This window comes from Danio rerio, chromosome 7, assembly GCF_049306965.1.
Source record: "Danio rerio strain Tuebingen ecotype United States chromosome 7, GRCz12tu, whole genome shotgun sequence".
Taxonomy (NCBI): domain Eukaryota; kingdom Metazoa; phylum Chordata; class Actinopteri; order Cypriniformes; family Danionidae; genus Danio; species Danio rerio.
The window spans coordinates 13,969,691-13,981,966 of NC_133182.1; the positions used below are offsets into that span (position 1 = coordinate 13,969,691).

The 12,276-nt window shown below is 40.3% G+C and overlaps 1 protein-coding gene across 3 annotated transcripts in view; it reads left to right on the plus strand.

Moving 5' to 3' along the window:
• Positions 1-12,276, plus strand: part of LOC100004499 (stereocilin) — a 65,017-nt gene that overhangs the window by 44,141 nt on the left and 8,600 nt on the right. For all 3 annotated transcript variants that reach the window (XR_012383171.1, XM_073908102.1, XM_073908101.1), the window contains exons 23-28: positions 692-851; positions 5,190-5,359; positions 5,439-5,594; positions 10,702-10,844; positions 10,931-11,079; positions 11,186-11,283. Coding sequence is in view for 2 of the 3 variants with exons in the window: in XM_073908102.1 (XP_073764203.1) it covers positions 692-851; positions 5,190-5,359; positions 5,439-5,594; positions 10,702-10,844; positions 10,931-11,079; positions 11,186-11,283 (876 nt within the window). In the remaining variant the exon portion in view is untranslated. The remainder of the gene's footprint in view (positions 1-691; positions 852-5,189; positions 5,360-5,438; positions 5,595-10,701; positions 10,845-10,930; positions 11,080-11,185; positions 11,284-12,276) is intronic.

Sequence of the window (12,276 nt, forward strand, 5' to 3'; positions counted from 1 at the left end):
ACCAAAATCTCTGAGGAATATTTCCAGTACCTTGTTTAATCTATCCCACAAAGGCAGGTCTGAAGACAAAAGAAGGTCCAACCCAGTACTAGTAAGGTGTACCTAATAAAGTGGCTGGTGAGTGTAAATTGCTTAAGCGAGCTGATTTCAGATCAGAAGAGAATGTCATTTACTTTTAGTAGACATCTTGAAGATACATTTATTTAAAAATATATATGCTGAATACTTCATTCAGTGTTTGATTTGTTGAGGACTTTTAAGTTGTGTGTTCACACTTAAAGGTACTGTTGTCTTATTTGTTTTATCTGGACAAAAGAAAACATTGGTCCTATTGTTTGTTTAACACTCATACTGCCATTTCTGACAGTCCAAACTCACAGATTTAAAAATGCTTTGTGCTAAGCATGACCCATCTTGTGCTATCCTGTTTTTTGGATTGTTTAAATGTCGTTACACTATATGTTGCATTCATATCTCAGTTAAGTTCATTTAGACATCTTTTTAGTTGTTTTGGACCGCTCATTTGGTACACTCCAGGTTTTGGATGGCAGCGTTTATACGTATTCATACAACCTACACTAATAAAGCCATCGCACAAAAGTTTGTTTTAGTCAAACCTGCCAAGTGTGAACACAACCTAACACCAAAGGCTCAGTATATCATCACGTTAAACCTACATTTTCCCTTCAAGGGTGATTTAGGTAAAGACACGGTTGAGCAGGTTCTGATGAGCCAGTGGATTTGGAAAAACAGCGAACTGGGAGAAGCTTGCTGGGACTTAAAGGGATTACGAGAAAAGATGAACGTCCTCATCCACAGGATCATTAAAGGTCGATGGTGGATGAGACGCGGTGAGTCGTGTTCTGTGTTCATTCACAGAATCCCTCAGATGTTCCCTTTAGAGAGGTACTGTAAACCAGTGGTTCTCATTTCTGGTCATTGCGACCCCTCGCTCAGCTCCCTTTAAGGCAAGTCATTTCACTCGATAGCCATCTTTGAAACATCTCTCGGTCTCAAACACAACATTGTGTTTGAATGGGGAAACATCAAATTCTCCAAAATTTCTTGCTAAGCTAATGATTAAATATCATATTAGAATCACCAATACAATTAAAAACAACTTTAGTTTAATTTTTAAACATTCGAATCACACAAAATCTGCAGAAACTCACGTCTGGTCTGATCCTCTCCTGCAGAGAATCGTCAGACTATAACAATCGATGATTGGCTGCTGTTCTTCATTCGCCATATTGACCGTTACTCTTTTTTCCTATTCAAAAGTATACAAGTGACATGTCTTGTGTATTCTATAGTCTTTGACATTATGCATGTCTCTGTTGTTTAAATGGGGGATGAGATAAGAAACCAAAATTTCCTTGATGTTTCCTTGATTTTGACATATAAGATCTCAAAATACTATAAAAACATCCTGCAAGTTTCAGAGCTCAACACATTGTGGTTCTTCTAATATCAGCTTATTTTAAAGGATGTCTGACAAAACCAGTGGATAAGCTTTGCCTCCACTGATGATTGATGCCAAAGACTATAAAATACATAACGGAGAATGAAGCCCCGCCTTCTAGCACAGGAGCCAATCATCGATATAGACTGATGATTCTCTGGGGGAGGGGATCAGACCAGATGTGAGTTTCTGCTGATTTTGTGTGATTCGAACGTTTAAAAATGAAACTAAAGAGACAGTTGTTGTTTAATGTTATTGGTGATTCCTGATATGATATTTAATCGTAAACTTAGCAAACAATTTTATAGAATTTGATGCCTGTTTCAAACATGGCCGCCAAGTTAAATGACTTTTGATGATGATGATGATTGTTGATGCTCACTTGTACTTCACTTCCTGTTTAGCTCTTTTGATATGCAAAACTGTCAGCCAATCAGAACAATGGGTCTAAATCAGAGTCTAAATCAACCATGCCCATTTAAACAGTGTTTTGCCGATTAGGGTCAAAAACAATTCAGAAAAATACTCAATTATTTCAAAATTATGATGTTTTTGATAGAGAAATCTTGGTAACAATATAAGTAGACAAACAGAAGAAGAGTACAAATAAAAAAACGAGGTAGTTCATGACTCCTGATTTTGATAATAATTAAGTTATAAGAGAGCTTTAAGAAAAAAAACTGTTTCAATTGACGTTAGTGTTCAGTGCTTTCTACCCCCTGCACACAGAAAGTCGTCTGAACTTGAAGTTTTCTTCATTTTAAAACAAAGATTTGCACTACACTGTTTCAAATCAAATCAAATCACTTTTATTGACACATCATCAGCAGCACGTGTGCTATGATGAGTAAAAAGCTTAGGTGCTGGCTCCAGACTGTACAAAATACAGATGTAACAGTGCAAATACAATGACAGTGCAAAATACAGACAGAGCAAAATACAACAGCATACTGCCAAAAAAACAGGACAATGTAAAATTGACAGTGATATGTACAATGAATAGGTTATGCATAGTTGTAGGCAGTATTGTTTCAAGTATGAATTGGTTAAATTGCAATGCATGCTACATATCGATGGTGTGCAGTGAGGGGTATGGAAGAGTCTGCGTGGGGTGTGTTAAGTGTTTGTCAGCCTAAAAGTCTGAGGGAAGAAACTTTTCTTTAGCCAGCTAGTGCGTGACCGGATGCTGTCTGCCTGAGGGTAACAGAGAGAAAAGTCTATGGCTTGAGTGGCTGAAGTCGCTGATAATTCTCTTGGCTTTCCTCATGCACCAACTGGTGTAGATGTCCTGAAGGGAGGGAGGGTCACCTCCTACTACGCGTCCAGCAGCTCGCACAATCCTATGTAGGCCTTTGCGATTGCTGCTGGTGCTGTTTCCATACCAGGTGGTGATACAGCCAGTCAGGATGCTCTCCACAGTGCAGGTGCAAAACGAGCGGAGGATGTGAGAGCTCATTTGTTTGCAGCATCTTTAGATGAAACTTATTACAGAATTATGAAAGGTGTACTGTAATCATGAGTTTTCATAAAAGTCACATCTTAAATATTTCCAGTCTAGCCATTTATGCATGTTTTACAAATGACATTGATGTAACTTGCTAAAGTGTAGCTTACTTATATTAGGAAAATGCTTTTATTATCCAAAATAATCTTAATCATTGTTTAAGACTTAATCAAAACACCTTGTTTTGGGTTTTACATTAATATATTTTGGAAAGTTTTATATCTATACATGTAAATAAATGTAAACCTCCTTTAAGCATATTCAAGAATTATTAGCCTAGAGTGATGTTTAAACTCATGCTTATTGCTTTGTATTTAATAGGCTATTCGTTTTTGTTTATATTACCCTCGTTTCCTCTTATTTCTCTCATGCATTTGTTATATATTTAATTCATAATTCGCTTATTGCTTAAAAATGAACTATAGTCTGTAGAGACTGTATTGTTTTATTTGTATTGTAAATCTTTTGTTGTTCTTATTTAAAAAATTTTTAAAAATGATGATGATGACATGTGATTGATCATCATGACTGCTGCAACTTTGAGCACCGAAGTGTCCGGCTCCATTTCACAGCCACAGCCATGTCACCCTGCAGCCCAAGACCGGTTACTCACTGAAGCTAAGCAGAGCTGAGCCTGGTCAGTACCTGGATGGGAGACCACTAGGGAACACTAGGTTACTGTTGGAAGCGGTGTTAGTGAGGCCAGCAGGGGGCGCTCAACCTGTGGTCTGTGTGAGTCCTAATGCCCCAGTAAAAGTTAAGGGGACACTACACTGTCAGTGAGTGCCGTCTTTCGGATGAGACGTTAAACCGAGGTCCTGACTCTCTGTGGTCATTAAAAATCCCATGGCACTTCTTGTGAAAGTGCAGGGGTGTAACCTCGGTGTCCTGGCCAAAGTCCCTCTATCGGCCCTTACGATCATGGCCTCCCAATCATCCCCTTCCACCGAATTGGCTCTATCACTGTCTCTCCTCTCCACCAATAGCTGGTGTGTGGTGAGCGCACTGGCGCCGTTGTCCTGTGGCAGCCGTCGCATCATCCAAGTGGATGCTGCACACTGGTGGTGGTGTGGAGAGACCCCCCTCATGATTGTGAAGTGATTTGGGTGTACGGCCATACACAATAAATGCGCTATATAAATACACATTACATTATATTACATTACATTACATTTTCAACTTCTCCCCCGCCTGCGCTCGGCTAATCTCGTTAATCACCAGTTGCACCCATGGTTGAAGTAGAAAGCACCTACTGACTAGGACCCTTGAGTCTCGTTCATCGAGATGAACAAATCATTACGTTCAATTTACTAAAATCTTACTAAAACAATACGAGTTGCTTCCAAACACATCTACAACTAGCCCAAACGTTGATCACACTACAAACAAGTCATAACTAGAAAGCTAGTTGTGGACACAGAAATCAAATTATTTGCTTAATCTGAATAAGACAATAATATGATTAAGGTGTTTACATGGGTTGTTTGTTGAATGTTCCTTTCATAATCCCGTTTTACATAATTCGTCATTGCGTCACCACACTACCCACATTTTCTCCGGAGTTTTGTGTAATTTTTAAATTTGAGGCATTTGTTCACAAGACACTGACAGTCCCATATAAGCTTGACCAATGCACACAACCTGAACCGAAAGGACCTATGATTAGTTCACCTTTTGAGTCTTCAGGTTTTTGACAGCATGTAAAGAGATGACTCAAACTGAGCACTCAAATCAAATGAACGGATCAAATCTTTTTCCGGCTCTGGTTACATATGATTGGCTTCTGTCTTTCACGGGATGAATTAACCACTCAAACCCGATCGAAAACTCAAAAAGGAACTAATCACCCCCACCTGTGCAATGAACTAATAACTCCCTGTGAGGACTCAACGTTCTCAAGTCACATATAAGATTTGTTCAAAATGAATGAATCGTTCAAGAACAATCCATCACTAGTTTGAATTGTTGAATTTTAGGGACCCCCTCGAAAATGAGATGATTCATCTCAAGAGGCTATCCCATTCAATAAATTCAATTCAATACACGCTTCTTTCGAAATGTAATCATGACAGAATATCCTGTAATGTCTACTTTGCAGGGCACTTGCAGTTAAATGGAACAAACTTCTACAGTATTGAGATTAACATACAGAGCAGAGCGGGGGGGTCGTGAGGACCAGGCTTGAGAACCGCTGCCGTAAACCATATATTGTTTCTTTACTAGGGCCCATCCCAAGCTGTGCAGACATTAAAGGGACATTTCCCTCGGCCTGGAGGTCCTATCAGCTAAAACGAATGAAGAGGAGAGAGCTGAAGACTTGTGTTGAGTTCATCGGCCAGGATGACACACTTGACGACGAGCAACGTGAAGCACTTTGGATGGAACTCAGACCAGTTAAGACATTTGTACACCAAATGCTGTTCAGTGATTATGAAATGAACTTAAAATCTCACACAACAATCATTCTCTTAGGTGTATAAACCAGTGAAGCAGCTTAAACCAGAACAGGTGTTGGAACTGGGTTGTATAGTGACTGAAATGGGCGAAAGAGAGCTACAAGCTGTCAATCTGTCCAGTTTGGGTGTAGTAGCCCATCTTGGGGACCTCAATGGGTGGAACGCTAAGAAAGTATGTGTTTTTATTCTATTTTTTAAAGATTGACTTGAATTTAATTCGAAACTTAAAGGGATTGTTCACCCAATAATGAACATTTTGCTCACTATTTACTCACCCTCAAGGGGTTCCAAACCTTTACAGGTTTTAATATTCTATTCAAAAATAAAAAAGCTATGCTGAGGAAAGCTGAAAAGTACGAAATAATTAAGATAAACTAATACTATGGAAGTTAATGGTTATAGGTTTCAAGCTTTCTTTAACATACAGTATCTTCTTTCAGGATGTTTGTGGAATCTTAAAATGTTTTAAATTTCGAAAACTAAATTTTAGGCCTTACAAAGTATTAAAGTCTCTGAAATATTGTATTGTCCTTCTTAACCTTTGTAACCCTGCTGTAAAAAATGCATCCGATTTTTTTGCATAAATCTGTTAATCAACCTCAGTCCTGATCAAAATTACTAAATGCTTTCAAAAATTACTTGTCATCATTATGAATTGTCAAATTCATAATGATGTCACTGATTTGATGAAAAAAAACACACACACACACACACACACACACAAAATGACGTATTTTTAATATTAAAAGTAATTGTGGACGGGACTTTTTTATCTTTGATCACTCTTGGCTTTGATGCATTGTTAGATTTTAATTTTTTCTCCTTAATTTACTGTTGGTGGAGGTTTTTGCCCCATTGACTTCCATTATAACCACATCTGATTGTGCATAAATACACAGTCTTTGTTTACTTCATGTAGTTCTGAGAGCTTAGATGCATATTTTAATATTCTCACTCACATCAAGGCAGTTGCGCAAAGACCACTTTCACACTTTCACATTCAAAGACTTACATACACTTTAATTAGCTGGTTTACTCTATAAAACCCAGAACTAAGCTTTTTTTGCACATGTCTATCTAAAGGGTTAATGGTGCCAACTGATGATCAACAGTAAAATTACAAATTTTACCTCTTCCCAGCAGGTAAAGGCACCAACAATCAAGAATGCATGATTATATATCGTGGCATGAATTTGCAATTAAACAAATGTGGTTATCTTGGAAGTCAAGGGAGAAAAAATAAAAATAAAGCAAAAACAATGCATCAAAGGCAATGTTGATTTACGTCCAAGACTTTGATAAAAAGTAAAAAATATCCAGTCCACAATTACTTTTATATTAAAAATACGTCATTTTGTGTGTTTTACTCGCCAAATCAGTGATACTATTTATAATTTTTTGACAATTAAAGAGTTAAAATCCTGGAATTTTCTAAGCAATTTGGTAGTTTTGATCAGGACTGTAGTTGATTAACACATTTATGAAAAAAATGTAACAGCAGTTTAATTCAGTGGATGTTTTCATCTTAAACGTAACAAAAGGGTAGTGAATTTGCCAAGAGAGTATTTATGAGTATTTATGAGCATTTTCTCAAAATATGTGTCAAAATAAGATTTGTCACCAAAATCATTCTACTAGCTGAAACGGAAAAAGTTATGGCCAAATTAAGGGTACTTTCACACTAGCACTTTTGGTTTGCACACGGCTTCATTTAATGTCAGAGTACGGCTAGCTAGTGTGAACGTGTCTTTTGAACTCAAGTGCGCACCCGGGAACCGTGAAAGAGGTGGTCTGGGGAAGAGGTCTGCATTTCCAAATAAATCGCGGGAGCGGTCGGTAACTGGTGTAATTTGAACAGGAGCGGGTGATGTAACAATATCGCTCCCGACTCCTGAGCACGCGTATGTATGTGTGTGAATGAGATGAATGAGAGAGCGTGATGCTGCGTTTCGCTTGTTTGTCGCTGTCTATGTGTGTGTGTATTTGTGTGAATAACATACCAAACTCTTCTGTCCTCTTTCTCAGCTGAGGTTACTTCTGCAAAGCAGACGTATTACCGTCTGAAAATCAACAATGCTACTAATCCTCGCCTACTTTTTAAAACATTTTCCTCCCTCCTCTATCCTCCTCCTCCACCCGCATCCTCCACACTTACTACTGATGACTTTGCTACATTCTTCTGCACCAAAACTGCAAAAATCAGTGCTCAATTTGCTGCACCTACAACAAACACGCAAGATACAACACCAACACCACACACACTCACCTCTTTTTCTCAGCTCTCTGAGTCTGAGGTGTCCAAACTTGTGCTATCTAGCCATGCAACCACCTGTCCACTCGATCCCATTCCCTCTCATCTCTTGCAAGCCATCTCTCCTGCAGTCATACCAACACTGACTCACATAATTAACACATCTCTTGACTCTGGTTTATTCCCCACTACATTTAAGCAGGCTAGGGTAACCCCACTGCTAAAGAAACCCAACCTGGACCATACGCTACTTGAAAACTACAGACCAGTATCCCTGCTTCCATTCATGGCCAAGATTCTGGAGAAAGTAGTGTTCAATCAAGTCCTGGACTTTCTTACTCAAAACAATCTCATGGACAACAAGCAATCCGGCTTTAAGAAAGGCCACTCAACTGAGACTGCCCTGCTCTCGGTCGTGGAGGATCTCAGACTGGCTAAAGCAGACTCTAAATCATCAGTCCTCATTTTGCTGGATTTGTCAGCTGCTTTTGACACTGTCAACCACCAGATCCTGCTATCTACGCTTGAGTCACTGGGCGTTGCGGGCACTGTTATACAATGGTTCAGATCTTACCTCTCTGACAGGTCATTCAGGGTGTCTTGGAGGGGAGAGGTGTCCAACCTACAGCATCTAAACACTGGGGTACCTCAAGGCTCTGTTCTTGGGCCACTTCTCTTCTCCATCTACACATCATCTCTAGGACCAGTCATCCAGAGACATGGATTCTCCTACCACTGCTATGCTGATGACACCCAGCTATACCTCTCTTTTCATCCTGATGATCCCTCGGTTCCAGCTCGTATCTCAGCCTGCCTGTTGGATATTTCACACTGGATGAAAGATCATCATCTTCAGCTGAACCTCACAAAAACGGAAATGCTTGTAGTTTCTGCCAACCCGACTCTACACCATAACTTTTCAATCCAGATGGATGGGGCAACCATTACTGCATCCAAAATGGTGAAAAGCCTTGGAGTAACGATTGATGACCAACTAAACTTCTCTGACCACATTTCTAGAACTGCTCGATCGTGCAGATTTGCACTCTATAACATCAGAAAGATCCGACCCTTCTTATCTGAACATGCAGCTCAACTCCTTGTTCAAGCTCTTGTTCTCTCCAAACTGGATTACTGCAACTCTCTACTAGCTGGGCTTCCAGCTAACTCTATCAAGCCTCTTCAACTGCTCCAGAATGCAGCAGCACGAGTTGTCTTCAATGAACCTAAACGAGCACATGTCACTCCGCTGCTAGTCCGTTTGCACTGGCTGCCAGTTGCTGCTCGCATCAAATTCAAAACTCTGATGTTTGCCTACAAAGTGACTTCTGGCCTAGCACCTTCTTATCTGCACTCACTTCTGCAGATCTATGTGCCCTCCAGAAACTTGCGTTCTGTGAATGAACGTCGCCTCGTGGTTCCATCCCAAAGAGGAAAAAATCACTTTCGCGAACGCTCACGCTCAATCTGCCCAGTTGGTGGAATGAACTCCCTAACTGCATCTGAACAGCAGAGTCACTCGCTATTTTCAAGAAACGACTAAAAACTCAACTATTTAGTCTCCACTTCACTTCCTAATCTGCAATTGCCTATTTGAATATCACAGTAACTGTACAAAAAAAAAAAAAAAATTACTAACACTTCCCTTCTTAGACTTTACAGACCTGAAACTTGCCTTTAGTACTTATTCATTGTTGCTCTTAGTTGTGTAAATTGCTTCCTTGTACTCATTTGTAAGTCGCTTTGGATAAAAGCGTCTGCTAAATGACTAAATGTAAATGTAAATGTAAATGAGACAGAGAGCTTGGTGCTGTCTGTGTGTGTGTGTGTGTGTGTTTATACAGAAAGCTTGTTATAGGCTGTCTGGAATCTGTATAGCTGGGTGGTTTTTGGCTTTGTTCGGTTTTGTCCCCCCTCCTCCGTTAGTGGGAATGGGCGTGGCGGGAGGAAAACGGGGCGGGATGGGCAGTGGGACAACAAATGTTCGTACTAAAACCTGGTGGGAGCGGTATTTTAAATTTAGTCCCGCGCAGATCTCTAGTCTGGGGTACGGTTCACACGAAATCTGGTACGGTTCACTTCTGGTATGAATGCAATCGCACCAAATAATGGAAGTGAACTTCCAATAGTACAACAAACTACAGTTTTCATAATGTTCATTAGTGTGTGTGTGTGTGTGTGTGTGTGTGTGTGTGTATGTGTGTGTGTGTGCGTGCGTGTGTGGGTGCATATCATGTACTGTACCTTGGCAACAAGCGGGACTGAGCCAGGGCAAACACAGTGATGATGTCTGCTTGTCTCCTCCAAAAACAGCTTCTGCAGACATTGCGTGATGTTCTGAGCCATTATAATATTTTTGCGGCTGATAGACGCGAGTTTGTTTGTCCAAAACCAAAAAAATCTGTAAAAGCAGAACGACCACAATGTGCGGACGTCTTTCCATTTTGGCGCTTTGCTTTCGTGTCCGTCAGCTAGCAACAGCAGCACACACAACAGTAGCTCGATGATGCAAGCTTACCGAGGTTCAGAAGGAAAAAAGACAGTGTGAACACAAACCAACCGAGAAGGTGGCAAGGGGGGACAATCGAACTTGGGTACGGTCCAAGTGTGAAAGCACCCCAAGACTCAAAGTCACCCCAGAGTGGAGGAAAACATCCCTAACAATACATAAGAGTTAAATGATTTTAACCGGGTCTTAATTTTCCTATGTCCTCGCAAAGCTATCCAAACAAGTCAACACCTAATCACTAACAATCCATCTCAATAAAACTTTTGGAAAAAGCCTTGGCGTTTAGCACTGTATAAGTCTGAAATTTCATTCTTTGTGGTTTTAAAAAGGTCTTATAAAGACCTTATTTGACTTTAAAACCTGCAGAAACTTTGTTCTTTAGTGTTTAACAGAATAAGGACATGCAAACAGGTTTGGAACAAGTGAAGAGTGAGTAAACAATGACAGAATTTTCAGTTTTGTGTGAACTATCCCTTTAAACGGAGGAAACTGCATCACTTCTAGTTCGTTATTTTACAGATGAGAGCAGTTGTTCTTGGCATAATGAAGAGACTTAAATGGAAACCTGAAGAACTTGGTGTTGTGGAGCTCGTCTCTCTTGGATATTTGCTTTGTGGTTTCACTCCTTCGGAAATATCCAGACTTGACCCGTTCAACCTGAGGTCAGGGCGAAACGATTTGATTCCAAACACAATACGATACGCTTCGATATATTTGAGAGCTTTACATTGTGTCGTGTGTTCAATAGTGTTGCTGCTTTGTTTCTGGGGGAGATTGTACTGCCGTGTTCTGAGCAGCAGACCGAGGCGCTGACGTCACGAATATCCAATCCTCTGGGCTTTGGTCCAGTCAGCAACTGGGGCTCCGAGGTCTTCACCGAGATTGGGACTTTGGCAGGTACTGAATGTGGATTCGATTACAATCAGTTCAGCGGACAATATACGCATGGCAAAATGGGCAAGCTCATAAAGAGAATAAGACAAACTGGATTCTCTGTTCACAGCCGGGCTGGAGGACATGGTATTGTCTGCACTTATAAAAGAGCAAGTGGAAGGACTGACGCCAGCAGCAATATCCCTGATACCACCACGAAAATTGGCTGTGAGTGTTTTCATTCATTATTTATGACTGCATTATAATGGTTCGTACAACCTTACTATGGCAGACTACACTTTGTATGTTTTATTGCAAGTCATATTAATTTGGTTTAAGATGTGTTAGTGGGGCGGCACGACGGCTTAGCACTGTCGCATTACAACAAGAAGGTCGCTGGTTCGAGTCCCAGCTGTACCAGTTAGTGTTTCTGTGTGGATTTAGTATATTCCCCCTGTATTGCTGTGGGTTTCTGTTGTTCATTTCTGTTGTTTAGTGCAGTGTTTCTCAACCACGTTGGAGGACTAGCAGCACTGCATGTTTTGGATGTCTTCTTTGCCTGTCACACCCAATACAGGTCTTCCAGTCTCTGCTAATGAGCTCATGATCTGAATCAGGTGTGTTTGGTTTAGGAGACATGGAAATGTGCAGAACTGGTGGTCCTCCTGCAACATGGTTGAGAAACACTGGTTTAGTCCACCAAACCTGTGTGATAAACATGAATTGATTGCGAAAACCCACTCACTCACTATCTTTCGGCTTAGTCCCTGATTTATCAGGGGTCGCCACAGCAGAATGAACCGCCAATTACTCTGGCATATGTTTTATGCTGTGGATGCCCTTCTAGCTGCATCTCAGGACTGGGAAACACTCATACACACTCTCATTCTCACATAATTTAGTTGACCAAAATTGTATACTACCCCACAGACCCCAGTATTCTTTAGTTATTTTTATACTATAGTATAAAAACTATACAAAAGTGCCATAGAATATAAGGAACTTGGTTGCATTTCATTGATGGAATTTTTCATTCTAAGAGGTTGTAAACATTGATTCCTACAATGAAATCTCACAGGCTATAAGCGGAAAAGTCCACTCAAAGGCGAATACCATGTGTAGTAAATCAGACTTTCTTAATCAATCCTATAAAGGAATGTAGTGGTGGCAGAGTGGCGAAGAACAGTAATTAATAATCCCCCTGATTATTAGCCTATTTAA